The 15,967-nt window shown below is 39.3% G+C and overlaps 1 protein-coding gene across 1 annotated transcript; it reads right to left on the bottom strand.

The window, feature by feature from the left end:
• Window positions 1-3,325: 3,325 nt before the first annotated feature.
• Window positions 3,326-11,910, bottom strand: LOC124287001 (acyl-coenzyme A thioesterase 8-like). The gene is given in 7 exon segments (XM_046723464.1): window positions 3,326-3,670; window positions 5,841-6,029; window positions 7,299-7,456; window positions 7,745-7,970; window positions 9,247-9,386; window positions 11,812-11,840; window positions 11,842-11,910. Coding segments are annotated over 7 exon segments (906 nt in total). The 5' UTR covers window positions 11,896-11,910; the 3' UTR covers window positions 3,326-3,560.
• Window positions 11,911-15,967: the final 4,057 nt, after the last annotated feature.

Here is a 15,967-nt window from a genome sequence, read left to right as displayed (position 1 = left end):
ACTGTGATGTGTCATTGGTACTCAAAGTTTGTTCTGTAATATCCATTTACCAGTTGCCTGTTGCTAATACCTGTAATCATGGCAATCAGGTTGAATGCATGCACATTAACAAAGATGTAAGAGTTACTAATATCTCTGTCCACAGTAACATTTCATGATAAAAGAATTGTAGAGTGTCAACATCTATTGTTAAGTTTGTACACAAAATGGAAATGTGTTCGTATTATTTCTTGGTTTCTGATACCATTTTGTCTTTTTTAATACATGTGAAATGTATATTTACCTTATTCAAATCTGTTTATTTGTGAGATGTACATACAAATGAACTGTATATTAGCATATTATGGTGCAAACTTAGGTGCATTCGTCATGGATACTCTCCTGATCTATATAATGATCCCACTGTTTGTTTTATTGTCATAGCCATCTGAGATACCATCCAGTGGTGTCAAACTGGATACCCTACCATACATGGTCTACTGATTACAAGCTGACAAGTTGTTGCTTTGTCCATTGGACAGAGTAACAACATCAACATGTTTGTTACATTTGTTGGATTAACTGGATCCTGAATGGCATCTTGTGATCATCTTGTGACAGGTGCTCTATCCACTACACCAAAGAGACAGTCCCATGTTTAGCTGAACATTAAAAGTATAAATGTTACTAAACCTTACTTAAAGACTGATGTTTTACCTCAAGTTTAGGCCTCAGTATGAACTAACAGAACAAATATAATGTGTTAAAAATGGTGAGGCAAGTATGTAGATTGTGCAGCAATGTGTAGCATGGGGACTTTTTACGACTTTATGGATAACAACTTATTGTGTATTGCATAGTGACGTTCGGTGTAGATTCTTACACCTTTATCAAGCTAAAAGTGTGTACATCCAAGTGTTGAGAAGATTATATACATAGTATTTTGTGACAAGCATCAGATTAACATTAATAACAGCATATAATTGAATAACATGTGGTAGAGAATTGGATTAGACCAGGTGGGAAGTTATCTGATGCTTGTCACAACTTACTATGTAATCATACTTCTCAACACTTGGTTGTACCCACTCTTAGCTGTAAGAATCTACACAGAAATATCGCTCTATGCAATAAACAAGAAGTTGTTATCCATAAAGTCGTATGCTTTATTATTGACTCACTATCTTCTAGAATGCCAATAGAAATATTCTCCAGCACGACGTTAAACCCAATTTCACCTCACCTCACCTAGAATGCCAATCAAACAATAATATGAATGTTACTGTAAGTTACCATTTCAGTGTGATTCCCTTATTAATGTTCATAGATAAATTATATGTGCAATAAACTGAGCACCCCTAGTGTATTTATTGTCATAATACACAGATAGCCGTGTAATATTACATTTCTTGTGTACACACTGTGGACCCTGTCCAGTCCAGACCATTGTGTTGCAGACAGTATCCAAACCTAGTATCTGTATATGTACAGATTATATCTCTATCTACCTGCTCAGTCAGTTTACCTGTTTTCACTTGTATCTGAATGGCTGAAGAAATTACAGATTTTGTTTCATAAGCACTACTAGCATATTCAAAATAAGTGTCATTTTCTTCTCTTTCCTTCATGAATGAATTTGGTTTGGCCCTTGTCAAGGTTTAGGGCATGGACTAATATACTCTGGAGTAACTAATGCTGCGTGTATAGTGTAACATGATACCTCTTACGTGCCACATTCTTCAATATGATATTGTTCTGTTTAAATCATGTGGGCCGACTAACGGGATCACTGACTTGCTTGATGCATGTCAATGCCAGTTCTGTAGATCAATGCTCATTATCGCAATCACTGTATTGTCTCAATTATTAGAGACTGCCAACATATAGCAGGAATATCGCTGAGTGTGATGTTAAACAACAACAAAGAATATATCTAGATTAGCAAGCCAGTGATTGAAATCAGAAGTGACGATATGAGTTGTCAACCATGTTGCCGAGTTAGACCACCAAATCTTTCACTTATGAAAACTTAGTCTTCTGGAAACCAATTCTGATTAAATGCCATTGAATCTCAGTAAAAATCTTTTTAAAAAATCATTGAATCTAATAATTCCAAAGTGTAAACATCCATAAAATGTGATATTCCTACTGAACTGGTCTGGATTTGTCATGCTCCACAGTAGATGTCAGTTATATCTTTCGTCATGTTCATGCTATGTGTCATGTGTATATAATAATGAAAGATCCTTTTAACTTTGTATTTTGCAAAGCAGTATCAATAAATCATTTTCAGAATCTACTGCTGTGTTTTTTTCTATTTTTAAGCCACAGGCATCAGTATGACAGTGGCCTGTGGTCACTAGAATCTTGGTGGGAGTGACCTGGAACAACCCAGTATTACTGTACAAGAAACAGACATCGGTATTTGAAAAGGTCATGGTAGTTGCATCAAAAACAGTTTTTGTTGTGACTGAGGGCATGGGTCGCCTAGTTGTCTATGGTGCCACAATGTGCAGAGTGAATTGGGGTTCGCTCCCAGTTATGTTTCCAGGTTCATCAGCACCATACCCATGTTTGTGGGTTAACAAAGTAGTAAACATATGAGGCTTCCTCACACTTTAAGCTGACACATCGGATGAGTGAGTGAGTGAGTTTGGTTTTAAGTCGCTTTTAGCAATATTCCAACATATCACGGCAGGGGACACCAGAAATGGGTTTCACACATTGTACCCATGTGGGGAATCAAACCTAGATATTCGGCAAGACGAGCCAATGCTTTAACCACTAGGCTACCCCACCGCACCACACGTCAGATGAAACGGGAACACCCACACCAACGCGCGCACACACACTACACACATAAAAGACAAACAAGTATTTCCTCATAATCACTTTAATTGATATGATTTCTTATTATAATTTACTTCTCAAATTCAACAAGGTGAACCAACATTCTTGTCCCATGATAACTAAAACAGTGAATTTATAAAACAATATGTCACTTGTAAAATAGTCCATAAACAAATGCATTAAATACAAGGAAAAACTCCAAACAGAATAAAACATTTAATGTGTGCATTCTCCAAAGCACATCAAACACTATTTGGCAGGGCAACATTTGCTTTCACACTTCCCTCTTACTGAAGAGTCGGTCTGTACTACTGGTGACTTGACTCCTATATTTTGTAGTATTTTCACATGTTAGGATGTTAAGATCTTAATATTGTAACAAACACGTAACATCTCAATTATAACTTGATATATATCATGTTCTGAATATTATCAAAACAGTCTGAATTCAAATGACATGCACTTCTGTTACATATATAAGATTTTTATAGTTTTGTTCTGTAAATCATCCATAGACAATGGTGTCATTACACTCATGGATAATGCCTATCTATGTGCACTGAAGTACAAAAATATACTGATAAATTCAAACAGCAAGGATAAGGCACCTGCTTGAAATGTGACCTTGATACTTTCATTATGACCTCAAAGACAACCTTAAACTTTCTTGACTCCTTGGAAGTGAGACAAGTTGTACAATGATTTTGATATCCGGCACATTCGGAGGTGGGTCAGAGTTTGGAGTCTTTCACTGTCCTGACTACACCCTCCTGGACAACAGACATCGCCAACACACCATCAGGTCTCCACAGTCGACCCAGGGTCAGCGCTCGTCCAGACCCTGGAGAACAAATGGTAATGTAAGGAATACACAAAGCCACTTTGAAAGTGGTCAAATATAACCTATGTTTGGGACTATACTTTAATAATAATATAATAATAATAATTCATTTATATAGCGCCTAGTATCCATCTGACTAGTTGCTCACTGAACGCGGTAATCAGAATCTGATTATTATTACCCCGGATAACCCAAGCTACCTGTGGGCACTAGAAGCTTATAGTCACATGACTTCATGCAACCGGGGTACCCATTTTCTGCTGGGTTAACAGAGGCAATTTTGACCAAACTGACTTTGCCTAAGGTGTATGTATCACATGTGCTTCGTTGTGGGGCAGGACTGAAGTCCTAGAAACTCTCAGGAGTCAAGCTGCCCAACACGGTCACACGATCCAAGGACTCTCTGAGCTCAAAGTTGCTTAACTTCTTTGAGTGGCAGGGCAAACTTGGTTTTCACATTTCTGCCACACTGAAGAGTCTCCCTGTACTACTGGTAATAGTAGGGAAACTCCAATATTTTATTATTTGGATATTTTAATACTTTTATTAGGGTGTGTCCCATCTGGGAATCGAATCCACACTCTCAGAGTCAGGCACCTAATCCGAAGCACACAAAGTCAGCCATTTAACCCACTCAGCCACTGAAGCTTCAACACATGGTTGTTGGACAAGTGGTAGTCTTGATCACATACTTTGTGTACTCTCTGACAAGTGTAAACTGGCAAGGATCCCACAGCAGAAAGCTATTAAAACACAATGCCATTTAGAAAGTGGTCAGATGTAACTCATGTTATATATACAATTACACTTTTTCAGTAAAGTACCGACAAAGGCACATATGTTACCATATAATGCTAAATGATGTTGGGATGGTACGAGCACTGTTCATAAGGGTGTCACTGTACGAAACACCCGTAACCCTACACACCTGTAGAAGAGAAACTCACGTGAGATCATTGGTAGGAAAGGTGTGAGATTAAGTTCCAGGTTAGTGCCTGGCTAGTCCATGGTATTGAATAAAGGTCAGCTTATCGTGGACTTCTTTCATGAATTGTAATGATTGAAAAGTTACTTGTCCGTCAAACTCACTTACACCTCTGTCAACAGTTTATGAGACTGCCTTCCTGTAGCCTACAAGCAATTCTAGCACGACAATGTGTGATACTCGATTCTGATTGGCTCAGAGCTCATCAAAACCGTACTTAAATGACAGTTTAAGGACCGCTAATTACAGTGACAGATTCACCGCGTATGAATACAACAAACTCGTTGACCCTATTGTTTGTAAACAAACATGTCAGACATCGGCAATTTCTATCTCGGCAGCATCTTTGGTGTTTTTGAAGTAAAAAGCGAATGGTTTGAAGAAGAATTTCTTGATTTCCTAATCGCAGTGAAGAAACTACGAAGCTGGAAAATCCGTCAGCAGCGCAAAAGCGTCAGTGTATTCAAAGCGGGTCCAGATCTACGTGTGTTGACATCGACAACACACGTCGGCCCACACATCCTAACCTGACCGCTTCCGTCCCGGCCGTAATGCCCAGTCCTTCCACTTCCACTGTCCATGTATCCCACATAAAACGTGGCATGTCAGGTCTTTTCCAAATTGGGAATAGTAGGGTGGTTATCAACAATTATTTCCGTGAATAAAGTTAGCGGTGACTAAACTTAGCGAGTTCACGGCTTGCATTTGGGCGAGTCGATTGTCATACAGAAGGGGAGATCAATAATTCGCTTGAGAAAAATCAAATAATTGTACTTGCTCACAGTATAAACTGTATTTTTTTTATTTATGTATGCTACTTGTTACAAGCATACTGGTTCCTGAAATATAGCATTCATGTTGTTGAAAATGTCTTATTTTGTTCATCACACAACCTGTCCCTCAACGGGACGATTCCAAGCGATTTCCAGGAAAAAGGCCCTTTGCGCCTTGTGTTCTTGCGCGCCAAACAGTTCAGTTATAAAACGCTTATCAGTCATGCTAGAATGAAGATAAAGCTACTCTGTTTTCAACTTTGCGGTCCTTTATTGTTGATTTAAGACTGCTAAATGTTCGGTTTTTAAATTATATTTAGCGGTCTAAAATCAGCGATAAAGGACCGCAAAATTGAAAACAGAGTAGCTTTATCTTCTAAGTGTAAAACACTTGTCTGACCACACAACTTACCACAGTGAGGACTCTCCATTTCATACAACATCCATTCATTGGCGTGGAAGGGGTTGTGGAACCACATGGAGTGGTCAAGCGAGGTGGTGTTGAACGAGGCCTTTTTGTCCGCTGACATCAGGGCGACGTCTAACAACATGAGGTCCGACATGTAGGCGGCAGCACACTTGTGCATGTTGACGTTGTCACCTGGAGCAAAGACATCTCACTGTCTGAAATATTCACAACAATAACACAAGGAACAGTATTAGTGTTTCTGCTGACTAAATTATTTATCGGACACTGTGTCTCTGTGTCTGGCAACCTAAAATTTTACTGGTCATGAATGAAATTTGCCCGTCATATCCTATTACCATGCTGTAAGAACTCATTTTAAAGTTATATTTAGCTTGGGTATTTCTGAAACATAACATTTCAAGGTATTTGTGTAACAATAACACTGTTGTAATAAATAAAGAAGGAACTCTATCATACTTGCGTATTTGTCTCTAAATATGTACTTTATCATGTTTAAGATAATACTGTTTTGAAAAAAAGTTGTGTATCGTTCTGTATCGATACACCAGTCGACGATACGGTAGCTGTATCAAAATTAAATGTATCGCGATGTATCGTTGCATCGGTGAATCGTCCCAGCCCTATTAGACGATCATCTTGTCTATCCTTAGCCTCACATACAGACGTTCCTGTGAGGAGCATAGACGATCATCTTGTCTATCCTAAGCCTCACATACAGACATTCCTGTGAGGAGCATAGATGATCATCTTGTCTATCCTAAGCCTCACATACAGACGTTCCTGTGAGGAGCATAGACGATCATCTTGTCTATCCTAAGCCTCACATACAGACGTTCCTGTGAGGAGCATAGACGATCATCTTGTCTATCCTAAGCCTCACATACAGACGTTCCTGTGAGGAGCATAGATGATCATCTTGTCTATCCTAAGCCTCACATACAGACATTCCTGTGAGGAGCATAGACGATCATCTTGTCTATCCTAAGCCTCACACACAGACGTTCCTGTGAGGAGCATAGACGATCATCTTGTCTATCCTAAGCCTCACATACAGACCTTTCTGTTAGAGAGCATAGATGATCATCTTGTCTATCCTAAGCCTCACATACAGACGTTCCTGTGAGGAGCATAGATGATCATCTTGTCTATCCTTAGCCTCACATACAGACATTCCTGTGAGGAGCATAGACGATCATCTTGTCTATCCTAAGCCTCACATACAGACGTTCCTGTGAGGAGCATAGACGATCATCTTGTCTATCCTAAGCCTCACATACAGACGTTCCTGTGAGGAGCATAGACGATCATCTTGTCTATCCTAAGCCTCACATACAGACGTTCCTGTGAGGAGCATAGACGATCATAGAAGATTATAGAAGATATTTCACTGAGGAGAATGGATGATACAGAGTTAGAGTATGGACAGTAGTCTGTCCTCACCTATATGTCCGCATGCTCGGATCCAGATTTGTCTGCGCGGAGCCTGGTTCCTGTTCCTAATGAGGTGCATCGGGTCGACGGGGCGGAACTCCATACTCATTGGCTCATCAATGAACATACCCAGCATTGCTTTCCTCTTTTCAGGCAGCTTTTCGCTTCTGAAAAAGAACAAAAGGGACAGACTTCACAACACTTGAAAACATGACATCCCATCCCTACTAATAGTGCAAGTGGCACAGCCATGACAAAAACTAACCCTCAGTTTGTACAAATGTCACTGTTGGAGATGGGGAGAGCTTTGTTGTCATAACCTTTCAATCTTTGGGTAGAATACACTTACAATGTAGGTATTGTCATTAGAATTGCTACTGGTGTCCTCCGCCGTGATATTGCTTGAATATTGCTAAAAGCGGTGTAATACTGAGCTGCTTCACTCACTCACTTACTCTAGTGCTATCTTCGCCAGCTCCTGGGTGTTGAGGAGGTTGTCAGGTCCTACTGTCTCTGGCATCTTGCACTGATGTCGGTAAGGGTCACTTTCTTCCTTCTTGAAGGATGCCTGCATTGTCAGCACTGCCTTCCCCCTCTGGACTGCCTTCACCGTGCGGCTACAGTACGTCTTCCCGTCCCGTGTACGGTCCACATGATACAGGACAGGGCGTTCACTAGAACCTACAGCAAGAAAATACCATAACATCCAGTTTCATGTATAGTTCAAACATAGCAATACTTGATTAAATCTATGAGTTAGTGAGTGAGTTAATATTTAACGTCACATCGGCAATATCTCAGCCATATTGTGACGAAAACAATTTCTATAATACAAAAATGAAAACAGTGTGAAGAGTTAAACCTGTCAACCATGGACAGTAAAAATACTAGAGAATCACAGATGTGAATATAAAACTAGCGAGCAAAGGTAAAAAATTCCAATTAAAGAAGACAATACAGTATAAACCACGGGCTATAGATCGCCAACAACTGAAGGTATATCACCATACTGAGAACCATGGGGACTTACATTACTTTTGCTACCTGCATGGACCCTAGCTGGATTTACACCATCCCTTCAGCCGCTGGCGATTGGAGGAAAATTTAGCCAACAGTTAAAATAACAAAAATACTATGTTTAAAATGTGGTAAATTTATATTTTACTTTGAAAGTTTTGGGACTTACGTATCCTCTCAGGAGGCGATTAAATCTATGAATACACAATGCCATTTGGAAAGTGGTCAAATGTTACAAGTTATATTTGGGATCCCACTTTCTTAGTAAAGTACAGATTCTAGTACTTCTGTTGGGTTGAGTCCCATCCGGGAATCAAACCCACACCCTCAGAGTCAGGCACCTACTTGCCAGCACACAAAGTCACCCACCTGATCCGCTCAGCCACTGCCTAACTCTGCATTAGGCTAACGCTGAGTCTCTGAAGACATACAAGTTTGATTTGAAAAGGAGGAACCCCCTGTGACAATGGAGATTCAAAACCTGAGGTAATCTAGACTTGCTTCATTCTTGGTTTTAGCATTGCAGAGACGGTTGGACCCATGAAGGTCCAGGTTAGAATATTGATTTTCAATAACCCATGCGTGTCGAAAGAGGCGACTAACGGGATCGAGTGGTCAGGTTTGCTGGCTTGGTTGACACATGACATCGGTTTCCAATTACGCAGATCGATGCTCATACTGTTGATCACAGACTCGATTATTTACACATAGCTGGAATATTGCTGAGTGCGGCGTAAAAATAAACTCACTCACTCACTCACGCAGAGAGGGTTGGGCTGATGGGAAAATAATGCGGTTCAGGTACAGACTACGTATGCATGTCACAATGTGTAACTTGTGACACCTACAGCTGGTACCTGGGCAAGGTTGAAAAAGTGATCCACAGTCCACTTTCACAACCAGCATAGGTTACTGAGAACATACTCAACACAGTATTTACCTCCTTGTAGGAAGTAGCAATGTAGACTGTGTACAAACTGGGACTCCGGAACTGTTTGAGCAGCAGCTACCAATGCTTGACCAATCAGCTGACCACCAAACACTGACCTAAAATACTTGGGATGCCATAGATACGTGCTCCTGTCCAAAACAACAAGGAATCATTACACATCATGACAATGCAACAATTAAACCAAAAATAGACTTAAATAGGCAATGGGGTATCCTATTATCCTGATTATAGCTTCGCTCATCACACAGAAATACTGGGTTCAACTCCCCTTATGGGTACAATGTGTGAAGTCCATTTCTGGTGTCCCCAGCTGTGATACTGCTGGATTATCACTTAAAGCAGTGTAAAACTTTCCTCACTCATAGACTTATCACTTAGTAGGTTGGGTGCTCCCCGGCTCTAAGCAGTTTTCCAGCAATGTCACAACAGGGGTTACCAGGGATTTCACACATTGTACCCAAGTGGGGAATCAAACTTTGTATGTGACAAGCGAAAAATTTAACCACAAAGCTTACCCACTGCCCACTTATGATTCAGTATGTGCCATAACAGGGCTGAAACTTAGTCTCTTTTGAGATGAAACAAATAAATAAAGAAAGCCCACACAAGAAAGAAATGTGGAAAGAATTTCCTCAGCTTCTGAAATGAAGAAAGAAGGGCTCCTTTTCATTATATATTTTTTTTAAAAAATAAATGAACTTAAATAAGTAAAATATGTTAATTTAGAACTAGTTGTTAGTCTGGCTGAAACTGTACTTTTGAATAAATAAATAAATAAATAAATAAATAAATAAATAAATAAATAAATAAATAAATAAATAAATAAAATAATTAAATAAATAAATAAATAAATAATAAACATCAATGGTAAGTTGGGTTAAAACATTGAGTTAAAAATCTCAACAGTAACTTCAGATTTAATACCTGAAAATGTCATGATACAACCAACAAAACATGGCATGATGAGAGAGCACTTTAACAAGTAAGGTCTTGGTAAGGTAACACTATGCTCCCTGCTTTATTGAACAATAGTTTATGTGGATTTGCCATCTTGACTATTTATACAAATAACAGAACCATGTAATGAAAGATATGTCAGGTGACCAGGGTGGGATGTGCATAGTATGTGGGGAGGGGGTGGTGGGTGGTGGTGGTGGGTTGTTTAACATTTTGTACACCTTGGTATTACCCTCATGACAATATACTGGTATTGTAGTGATAAGGGTTTGGTGTTGTACACATCATAAACTGTTTGAGAGGCATTCTAGCAGTTGCAAGTAGTAAGGTGAGGTGAGGTGAAATTGGGTTTTACGTTGTGCTTGAGAATATTTTGCTCATATGACGACTGCAAGTAATAGGAATGACAAGTCTTTATGGTTGATCAATCTCTTTATTGCATAATTGCGACGTTTCGGTATAGATACTTATACTGTTTCAGAGCTCCAGATAAGATTTAGCTCATGTGGGTACTGTACCCACTGTATTTTTTTTTGGAGTGGGTATTATGAATGTTGAGTGGGTATTTCAATTTCCGTTCCGTGCTTTCAAATATGTGCGTATTTCAGTCATTTTACTCACCTAAGTATTATGTTATTGAGTAAGTTTACTAAGCAGGTATGTTCTGCCTTATGTCATACCTAATCAAAACCAACTTAAATATAATGGAAATCACTCATCCTATACTGACAGTACAACACTTGCCCTATACTAACATTAATACAACTTGATCATGTTGATAGCAATTGATGTCATTTTCTTTACGAAGCGATTTTTATAAATATATTCCGTACGCATTTGTTTTAAACTTTTTGCGTATCTAACATTTTAAATGCGTAATTGGTACTCAACAATTATTTTTCAATGCATAAATGGGAATTTTCTATGTGCATTTTACCCAAATACGCAGCTTATCTGGGCCTCTGCTTTGTCGCAATTATACAATAAAGAAGCTGATCACCCATAAAGACTTGTCATTCACATTTGTCATGCATTGTATTGTGATCTGTGAACCTCATCATACAGACATGCTATGATTTTCTACTTTGTTATGATGATTGGGCATTATATTGCAAGAGTGAGTGAGTGAGTGAGTATGGTTTTATGCAGCATTTTTTAGCAATATTCCAGCAATATAACGGCAGGGGACACCAATACTGCAAGAAGAACCGAACACTAAGATTGCTGCATTGATTCACAGACCATAATGTAGACTATGTATAGACTGAACAGGTGCGTTGGGTTAGCCAAGAGGTTAACACGTTCGCTCGTCACGCAGAAGACCCGGTTCGATTCCCCAAATGGGTACAGTGTGAAGTCCATTTCTGGTGTCCACAGCTGGATATTGCTGGAATATTGCTGACAGCGGCGTAAAATTAATCTCACTCATCCACTCACTATAGTGTGAGCCTATCTTGATGTAGGGTTCTGTATTTCAGTGTAGGAACCCGGGGGGATCGGGGACTCTCGGCTACAGGTCTCATCCGAAGATGTCATTCGATAAAATGTAAACACACGTATCACATCGTAACAGCTGTGTAACAATCATAAACAAACCTGTATATGTTTTCGTCAATCTTGTCCAAAATTCAGAAATGATTTCTGCAAGAAATCGTCTAAGTCGGGTTCAGAATTCTCCATTCTGTATCAAGGGCAGGTAACTCTAATTCACAGACACAACATTGCTAGTAGAGAACCCGTCCCAGTTTGTCACAAGGTGAGGTCAGGGGTCAGGAAAGGTGTACACAACTCAGCGTATTTGGCCGGGGAAGGCATATCAGTTTGTTTTCGAGAATGAACTTGCAAGTTTGCGTGTACTGTGTAGATGTGTGAGTTTGTAGATAAAGTGCAAGCGGTGCTGAAAAGGTCGTTGTCGCCACGGGTACTATGTATACAGACAGATATGTGTACCCCAGACCGTTTCCGTTTCCTTGATCGGAACCGTCAAATTATTGTATTAGATGCTTTTGAATGCGTTATATAAGCAGGACCGGACACAGCGTTTTGAGAAGGGGGCTTTTCAGAAAGGGAGTGGGGGTGCACACTTAATTTCCACCCGAGTTTTAATTGTCATTTAACAACCCTTCTGGACAAAGGGGGGGTTGGACTGGGTGCCCACCCCCTGGATCCCTTTATGAACCATACACGCTATCGAATATTTTGCGATGCCAAATGATCAACATAGGACAGACAAAATCCCATTTTACATGTTATTGCTACCCTTTTTCACCAGTTTTAATTAGCATGTTTTCATGACAGAAGTCAATAAGGTAAGTCGATTAGCATGTTTTCGTAACAGAGGCCAGTGGCTGCATTGATATATTGTATAGATTTATCTGTGATGATGACAGTTTTTATCAGTTCAAGAAAAAATGCATGAGAATGTCGCGGGCCCATGAAGATGTTGACAACACAGGCCCTCGTGTCTTTGCGAAGATTAAAGATTAAAAAAATAATTTGAGATGACCCCCGACTCGAAATGCCTGTGAAGCATTTCGAGTCGGGGGTCATCTCAAAAAATTATTTTCTTAATCATTAATCTTCGCAAAGACACGAGGGCCTGTGGTTGACAAAGAAGAATCCGTTCTTGTTACATATCAGTCACACATCAATTAAGATGTACAAAGATGCTGATGTACTAGAATGATGCTTTAGATGATTACATGTACCATAAAAATATACCAGTATGATGAATTATGTTATGAGACTGCGTTGAACCATGTTATTAGTGCATATGATCAATAGCACTATTTAGGAGGAAAAATATAAATATCTATTTCAAAATAAATTGCATGCCACTTTTCACACTGTTGGGATTTTGTCCGCAATGTGCAGACATTTTGTCCTAGGTGATATTGTCTTGTGGGATTTTGGCCGGGTGGGATTTTGTCCTACCCTCGACAACTACATACGGTTTCGGTTTTGCGTTGCGGAATATGGACTCGTCCGTCGTTTCCGGTACCGGGTACATTTCTATAGTTTGACTTTGTTAAGGGTACATTTCTGTATCCAGGAACTTACCTGGGACCCGTACATATCTGTAGTACCTGTGTCGACAACGACCCCTTCAACGTAAGTGATACAGTGATGGACAAGTATATTCATGCGAAGAGAAGATTACAACGCTGCTGTCATTAAGTTTGGTTTTTAACCTTACTGCAGTAGTACTATTCCAGCAATATGGCGGCGGTCTGTATATATTCGAGTCTGGACCAAACAATCCAGTGAGCAACAGCATGAGCATCGTTGTATACATCTGGGATACGATGACATGTGTCAACCAAATCAGCGAGCCTTGCCACTTGTAGATCCCGTTAGTCTCAGTTTCCGTGAGTCAAGCATGGTCCAATACCATTGTGACAGACGTATTAGCATTGTGACGTCATAACTAAACTATTATGACGTCATACGTCTAGTGGTATTACACTACAATATTGCAGTATCTTCCATGGTCGAGTGATAAATAGAGAATACTACACGAGGTCTCATTACATACGAATTATACGAAACTGGTGACCTTCCTATGTTATCTGACCTCGCTTTCGATAACATAGGAAGGACACACGTTTCGTATAATTCGTATGTAATGAGACCGAGTGTGGTATTTTATTTATTACCCACGTCTTACATGCATTTAAATTGACAAAATAGCGTATTTTTGTTATGTTTTTGGTTTCAAACCGAAACCGGTTTCATAAAGAGGTTGTGGAAGAGTTTTGTACTGTAGTACAATATTTGCATGACGTCACACTAATGACGTCACTGCCATGGTAACCGACGTCACGTTGCATGTCAGTTGTCATCGCCTCGTACAGCCTCCTACAGTAAACTACTCCGTTGCACCTCGTTTCTTGGTTTCCAGTTGCTTCATTCGGCTAACATCACTGGTGGAAACATTGCGTTTATGTTTTTCGACAGATATAATGTCTCAGTTCAACTCACAATTAAACAGCGACAAGGCAACGTTCGCAATGTTTACATTCCCACAATGCATTTAAGTTGTAGAATGAATGAATTCACGTGTTTGTTATGAATGAAAAAATAGTTACGTCAGAATGTGACCTAATTGAGAGGTCATCGGTTATCCAATCAAATCGTTAGAATTTCAGGTCAAGTCGTTACGACACAGGTCAACGCGATACGACACTCGTGTGACGTACGAGATTAATATGCAACTACCCATACGTTGACCACGTGGGTAATAAAAGAGGATACTAAACGACCTTCCGTGCAATACCATTTTTATTAAACGAGTTAATGATTTGGTATCAAACGAGCGAAAGCGAGCTTGATACTAAATCTTTCACGAGTTTAATAAAAATGGTATTTCACGGAAGCGAGTTTAGTATTCTGTTTATTACTCTCCAACATAAACTGATAGAAACTGCCTACAGTGTGATGACTCTCATATCAATTTTCCGCGAGTCAAGCAAGGTCTGATACCATTGCGACAGAGGCTTTAGCATGGTAACGTCATAACTATAACCATTTTGACGTCATATGTCTAACGGTATTACTATTAGTTACACGTGTTTTGAAAGGGTGTACGGGACTGTAAGACCCTTGTAAATTGAGCATTTACAAGGGTCTTACAGTACACCCTTTCAAAACACCGTGTGGCGAATTTATTACCCTTAAGATCTCTTTATTTAGCTTATCTTTAAACAACAACATTCAATCATCGGCAGAATTGGACGCAAAACGTTTCGCCATGAGTTTTCCTGAACTGTCATAAAGGGAGATAACTTGGGATGGCTTAGTTTAAGATAACAATTATCGAATTTGAGGTTTCGTTAAACGACAAGTACAATACAGACACAATTTATTTTTTGGATATATTTATTGACACAAACAAATAAGAAATTATGAATTTTTTTTTACTCTGTTTATACTCATAATTGTATACACCACCTCTAAAATTTCGAAGCGATCAGCCGTTTGGCAGCCACATTCCATCCAAGGTCAAGGTCATTCGTACAACCCCGCGTAGTGTGTCACGTGACAGATCATTCGTGTTATATTCTGGGACGAGCCGAATAGCGACTCGTGTCCCTCTGGAAGGATTTCATATTGGCGCATGAACATCAGAACTACTATAAACAGCAAAAGATAACTCTATTCCTGATTCATTCTAATGGTTGGGCACAAATAGGCCTCTTATTGGCCCACGTCGCCTTGTATAAAACCAACCAACATTCTAATGGTACTTACCATCACCGAAGCACTCGTACATTGTATTGCTGTTTTTGGTTTTGCTTATTTATTTTAAAGAATTAAACCTCCTTGGTACAACTAAAAGAAAGAGAAAAACATATCTGTTAAAGACATGTTCTGACGTAATTATTACCAGATGTTCACCTTATATTTCCAATTATATTTCTAAATAGGGGTTAATAGTCACAAATGGGATTTGTTTGATTGAATATGTAAATAAAATTTATAAAAAACACCCAGCCACATTAAATTGCAAAGCAGAAACTCAAATATGACTTTAAAATATTTCTCAGACTGAACATTCGTGTGACCTTGCTGTCATACCCCAAGTGGAATTTTAAATGAATTCGCTGAAAAATATATACTACCCATCAAAAGTTTAGACTCACTTAAAGCACTCACTATATGTTATGTATATGTATGTGGTTACATCGAAGATGAATTTCTCCACCAACTTGGGGGAACCAACTGAAAACCTTATGCAGATGAATTGCACAAG

The sequence above is a fragment of the Haliotis rubra genome, unplaced genomic scaffold (genome assembly GCF_003918875.1).
Source record: "Haliotis rubra isolate DU_JTF1 unplaced genomic scaffold, ASM391887v1 Scf1104, whole genome shotgun sequence".
In the NCBI taxonomy this organism is placed as follows: Eukaryota; Metazoa; Mollusca; class Gastropoda; order Lepetellida; family Haliotidae; genus Haliotis; species Haliotis rubra.
Note: the sequence above shows the minus strand (reverse complement) of the source record. Positions and strands in the feature narration are given on the sequence as shown.